Below are 6,475 nucleotides of genomic sequence, written 5' to 3'. Positions count from 1 at the left end.
GCCCCCCCCCCCCATGGTCAAGTCATCTCTAATCAGGGAAGGAGGATACTGGTGGATGTTAGCAGGGTCAGACCTCCCACAAACTCAGAATTATTCGTCCCAAATCTACAAAGCAAGAGTCTTCAGAGCCTATTTAATCTACAAGGAATTTGGTTAATCAATTCACGTATTCAGAGAGCAGTAGGTATGCAGAAAGGTATGGATAGATGGTCGTTACTTTCTAGCTTCCGAGTTGGGAGAGGCCCTAAAGCTTACCCAGGGCAGAAAACCTTCCTATGACACACTCCGGCCTGCGGCTCGAAAATACCGCCATGTTCTAGCCAAATTGTTTCATTTACTGTTTCTTTGCTCCTAAATTAACAAGGAGGAAAGACCGTGTGTACAACACGTGCCCACAAGCGTCACCAAATATACTTGTGTTTTCCCCACTAGGCCTAGGCCATCCAATTTACCAAGTCTTACCCTGAGTTTTATCTAGAAGATGCTGGATTGCCACTTAGTTACCCATCTTGATGACACGAACCTCATTCTTCAAAAAAAACACTGGGGCGCCTGGGTGGCGCAGTCGGTTAAGCGTCCGACTTCAGCCAGGTCACGATCTCACGGTCCGTGAGTTCGAGCCCGCGTCAGGCTCTGGGCTGATGGCTCGGAGCCTGGAGCCTGTTTCTGATTCTGTGTCTCCCTCTCTCTCTGCCCCTGCCCCGTTCATGCTCTGTCTCTCTCTGTCCCAAAAATAAATAAACGTTGAAAAAAAAAAAATTAAAAAAAAAAAAAAACACTTACAGAGACTTACAAGCGCTATGGGTTCTGGGTGGTGGTACCTCGTAGTAGTAAGTCTAGTAAGATATGGCAGTACCTGTCCCAAATAAAAAGCTCTCAACTTAGTGGTGCACACCTATTATTATTATTACCAACCTCTCTCTCTCTGTCTCTCCCTTTTTGGAGGGCGACGTTGGGAGAAGGGTATCAAAGCTAATATTTAATTGAGCACTTACTATGCGAAAAGATACTCTTCTAAGAGCCTTAGCATGAACTCACTTTGTCCTCAAATAACCCTAGGACGCAGGTACCATTCTATCCCTATTTTACAGATAAAGAAGCTGAGGAACAGAAGTTAACTACCCTCAGGGTCGCACAGTCACTCAGTGGCGGAGCCAGCAGGCCGTCTAGCTATAGAGACACAAGGAAAAAGGAGTAAAGCGAGACCGGGCGGAGAAGGGGGCAGAAACGGGGAGACAAGTGGGGAGCAAGGGGGAGGAGCGCAGAAGGCGGGTTTTGCCCTCGTCAGACAGAACGCTTACTGATTTTCATATCTCCATCATTTGACCTCCAGGTGTCACGCCCAGGAATGGAAAGTGTAAACTCCCAACTCCCCAAGGTTCGGCCTCGAGGCTGAAAAGACCTTCCCATTGGTGATCGAGGGCTCGCTCTTCCTCATAACCTGGTCGGGACAGCCGCAGGGCCAGCAGCGGCGGGCGAACTACAATCCCCACTACTCATCGCGCGGAAGGCTGGGTCCACACGGAGGAAACGCGGGGGTGTTCCAAGGCAGCCTGGAGGAAAAAAAAAAAATCACGTACATATTCCGCCTCTTTCGACTTTCACACACGCCTCGCTTCCGTCGTCTGTTTTATTAACAGACCATGCAGTGAAGTGTGTGAAGGCGTTCTGTCTTCAGGCACAGCAGAGGGCAGGCACAACAACAGAGCGCGGGCGCGAGGTCCCCGGGCCGTGCGCGGGGCGGAGCCAGGGGCGGGGGGGCGGGGGCCGTCGTGCAGGCCGGAAGTGTGCGAGGGCGGAGGGAGAGGCGTGAGTGGTTGCAGCCGCGCGCTTCCGGCCAGTGCGTAGACGTCGGCCGGCTGCAAAGGGCTCCTCGGCAGGTCTCCGGCCGGCACCTTGCGCACTCGTCTGGCTCCAAGGCCCTCAGTCTCCGCTCATCTCGCCGTAGGCCGTGACGACATGAGCAGCAAAGAAGGTGGCGTCCTCGGCGGCACTGGGCGTTATTTATTCAAAGGGGGAGGATCTCCATCCTTTTTGTCGGATTTTCCACCTCTCTTCACCCTTGAGGGATGCCCTCTCCCCTTGCAGGCTCGGGGAGGCGGCGGCCCCGGTGATTTCCCGGCCACATTGGTCCTGTTGACACCTCTCTTTTTCTTAAAGACCTGTTATTTTTAATCTTAGTTCGGTAATTGCTCCACCTTGTGCCAGATCAGGGAAGCCATTGGTGGAAGCCTGAGTGAGGTGAGCTGAAGGTTTGGGGAGAAAAAGCAAGGCTGGTTTTCTGCGAGTCCGCTGGGAAAGCCTCTAAGGCGAGAGCCCCGTGGACGCTGGTTTAAGAGGAAGGAAGGGGTTAGCTGACGTTACGTTGTAAGTCTTGTTGGTGGAAGAGCCCTGTCCAACTTTTTTCTCCTTCTCTACATAAGGATCAGGAGGGTTCAGGAAAAGGAAGCATGACAATTTCCCACATAACCAGAGAAGAGAAGGGAAGGATGTTAATTCATCTTCACCTGTGATGTTGGCCTTCAAATGTAAGTTCTCTGTAATGTAAGTTGACGAAGGGAAGAGAACTAAAGAGGTTGTAACAAGGATAATTTAGACATGTTGTGCACGCAAAAAAACCCCAAAAAACAAAAAACCAGCCCATCAGAATTTAAGATGTGGGTGTGTGAATCTTTTACTTTTCCTGGAGGTTGGCTATGGTGCTAGGTCTGCCATTAAAGTCGAGATTACTGAAGTCTTGACTTTTTTTTTTTTTTTTTCATTACAGGTCTACAGGTAAACAGTTAACATCAGACATGCCATATAACTAAAAATTATTGTGTACTTGATATATAAATAAACGTCAGATGTGTATATATATGTATATATATGTGTGTGTATGTGTATATGTATGTATATATATACATATATATATGTAGTTAATAACTTTTAAGCATGTGATGGTTTTGTTTTCTCAGCCAGACTTTTGAAGACAGGGACCACACTTTTGTTTTGACTCTTAACATTTTGCGCAGAGTGGGAACTCTGTTAGTAAATCATATATATACGTGTTATGTATATACTATTCGTATATATAATGTTTATGTGTATGTATGTACTTTTTCACAGTTGTCCTTTTAACTGGGTCAAGTTGCTCTTTATTTCAAAACAAACCCTAAAACAAAATCCTCCTTCCCTGTATCCTCCAGCCACCCTCCTATACCTTACAGTTTTTGTGGTTCAGGAACCTGAGAGGGCTTGAGCTGTCCATTCTAACTTGTAGTCATCTGAAGGCTAGATTGGGGCTGCAGGATCCACAGCAATTGGCAAGTTAGGCCTTCTGCCAACAGCCAGCTCTCACTTCCTCACATGGTCTCCTCTATGGGACTACTTGAGGGTCCTGATGTTACGGCATCTAGCTTCCCCCAGTCAGAGCAAGGAGGAAGCCATAGTGTCCTTATGCCCTGATCTCAGACATGATACATAGTCACTTTTGCTACCCTCTCTTAGAAATGAAGCAGCTTAAAAACTTAATATTTAAGGGGAAGGGAATTAGTTTCCACCTACTGAAGGAATAATTTGTGGGCATATTTTATTTTATTCATTCATTCGTTCTCAAGTTAGTTAATGTACAGTATAGTCTTAGGTTTAGGAGTAGAACCCAATAATTCATCTCTTATATATGACACCCAGTGCTCATCCCAAAAAGTGCCCTTTGTTATTAATGCCCATCACCCATTTAACCCACTGTCCCCCCATCAACGCTCAGTTTGTTCTCTGTATTTAAGAGTCTCTTACGGTTTGCCTTCCTTTCTCTTTTTTATCTTCTTTTTCCTTTCCTTCCCCTATGTTCATCTGTTAAGTTTCTCAAATTCTGCATATGAGTGAAATCATACGATATGTCTTTCTGTGACTAATTTCACTTATCATAATGCCCTCCAATTCCATCCACATTGTTGCACATGGCACGATTTCATTACTTTTCATCGCTGAGTAGTATTCCATTGAGAGAGTGTGTGTGTGTGTGTATGTATGTGTATGTATACATACACCACATCTTTTTTATTATTATTATTATTATTTTTATTCTCAAAAAATACACTGTCTTGGCTTCAGGAGTAGAACCCAGTGATTGATCACTTCTATATAACACCCAATGCTCATCCCAACAAGTTCCCTCCTTAATGTGCAGGCATGTTTTAAAACCACCACAGCACTTACAGTGATCTTCAGAGGTATAAGACCACTTGTGATTGATTAGAGAGTGTATTGATAGGACTGTATACACAGTGGAAAACCTGCAATGGGCCACCTATTCCCCAGCCTGATACTCTGTGGCACATCTGACACAGAGCTGCTTGTTTCCAAGCACATGTTGCTTTTGTATGTTTCTGTGCCTTTTCACATGTAATTCTTTAAGCTCGGGGTTGCTTCTCATTTGGTACCCCCATTGTCCATCTGGTGAACTGTGGTTTTTTTCCTCAAGACCCCGCTCAAGTAGCTTCTTCCTTTGAAGCCTTTGTGATTTTTCTCTCAAGCAAATTTATTGACAGATACTACATTTATTAATTATCCATTCATCCATTCAGTCATGAAATACTGATCATCTATCATGTTCTAGTATGTGTTAGGAGTGAACAAGAAGAATGTGGACCCTGCTTTCCCAAACCTTTACATAGATTTATTGTGTATTTTATTTACTTATTTACAGTTTTGTCTTATACTGGACTAAGCTCGAGGATAGGGTTTGTCTTATGTAACTTTGTATTCATGGTATTTAACTCACAGTAGTCATTAATGTTCATAATAAGTAAAAACTTTTTATTGTCTTGAAATAGTAGACAAAATCCGAACTTAATTATAATCTCAATAATAAAAGGGCAGATGTCTTTGGTTCTTGTCAGCCTGTTATTTGGTTAATAGTTTATTCAAGGGGCGCCTGGGTGGCGCGGTCGGTTAAGCGTCCGACTTCAGCCAGGTCACGATCTCGCAGTCCGTGAGTTTGAGCCCCGCGTCGGGCTCTGGGCTGATGGCTCAGAGCCTGGAGCCTGTTTCCGATTCTGTGTCTCCCTCTCTCTCTGCCCCTCCCCCGTTCATGCTCTGTCTCTCTCTGTCCCAAAAATAAATAAACATTGAAAAAAAAATAGTTTATTCAAGTTTTGGGTTTTTTTAATTCATGCAAAATACATCTGGGTGCTCCCTATAGGGCAGGCAGTTTGCTGGGTCTTTGGGGTAACAATGCTTCTGAAATAAAGCGGTTATTAATTAAGAGTTAAGTGGTTTATGGGTATTTTAGTGACTAGGGCTTGGAAATTCAGAAAGTTGATATCATTAAAAGTTAAAAACTTTAATTTTTTAATGAAATCAATTTTTTTGAGGGGGAGATAATATTGCATATGATTAAAACAAGGTGATTAAAAATGTTATGTAACTTAGGTAGTTGGAAGGAATTTTTTAAAGTCCTGTGTGATAGTTCTGTGATAACAATCTCATGTTTACTAGATGGGGTATTTTTTTACAGTATATACATCTTATTGTGAGGCTGTGAGTGGCAAAACCCAGTTAAAGCATACCTGTGTTCAAAGAACACAGTCTGTAATTTCCAAATACTTTAAAAGTAAATGAGATGATTTGCTCTTTATTTTTATATTTTATATCTTATATATAGAGTAAATAATAGTTAAATAAGAGTGAATAGTTTAAGAGTAAGTAGATAAGAGTTAAATAGAGTAAATAATAGTTGCTCTGTTGTGCCTAATAACAATAATAGTTGCTCTATTGTGCCTATCAACAATGTTTGATAGGCTCAAAGTATAGAATATGCATGCTTATGGTTGTAATAATGTGTTCTTAGCATTTCAGCAGGAACTTGATGCAAGACATGACAAATACGAGAGACTTGTGAAACTTAGTCGGGATATAACTGTGGAAAGTAAAAGGACAATTTTTCTCCTCCATAGAATTACAAGGTGAGTAAATATCTCTAAAATTTGTTCCAGTGGCATACACTTTGATATGTGTTATGTACGTACTTTGTAATGCTTTATACTTCAGTGGACAGTACCTAGCTGTTAGAAGATTCTGTGATTTATTCTATGAATACTGGGATTGGAGGATGTTAGCAGCAAGAAGATTTTAAGAATAAATATTTTAATCAGAATAGGGAGGAAAGTTTTTTTTTAAGTATTAGTTTTGAGAGTCAGTGAGTGTGAGTGGGGGAGGAGCAGAGAGAGAGAATCGTTTTGTTTTTTTTTTTTTTGGTTTTCTGATTTTTAAGGAAATAGGTATTTCTTTTTTCTTTTTGTTAAATTTACATCCAAGTTAGTTAGCATATAGTGCAACAATATGCTAAAAGAATTTCAGGGGTAGATTCCTTAATGCCCCTTACCTGTTTAGTCCATCCCCCCCCCCCCCAACCTCTCCAGTAACCCTTTGTTTGTTCTCCATATTTAAGATTCTCTTATGTTTTGTCCCCCTCCCTGTTTTTATATTATTT

General features: G+C 42.5%; 1 protein-coding gene across 1 annotated transcript in view; it reads left to right on the top strand.

Moving 5' to 3' along the window:
• Positions 1–1,804: 1,804 nt before the first annotated feature.
• The window catches only part of TSNAX (translin associated factor X), a 32,116-nt gene continuing 27,445 nt past the window's right edge, over positions 1,805–6,475 (top strand). The window contains exons 1-3 of the mRNA XM_043596307.1: positions 1,805–1,975; positions 2,424–2,528; positions 5,834–5,948. Of these exons, the coding sequence (XP_043452242.1) occupies positions 1,960–1,975; positions 2,424–2,528; positions 5,834–5,948 (236 nt within the window). The 5' untranslated portion in view covers positions 1,805–1,959. The remainder of the gene's footprint in view (positions 1,976–2,423; positions 2,529–5,833; positions 5,949–6,475) is intronic.

This window comes from Prionailurus bengalensis, chromosome D2 (genome assembly GCF_016509475.1).
Source record: "Prionailurus bengalensis isolate Pbe53 chromosome D2, Fcat_Pben_1.1_paternal_pri, whole genome shotgun sequence".
Classification (NCBI taxonomy): Eukaryota; Metazoa; Chordata; class Mammalia; order Carnivora; family Felidae; genus Prionailurus; species Prionailurus bengalensis.
This window is presented reverse-complemented; position numbering and strand designations above follow the sequence as displayed.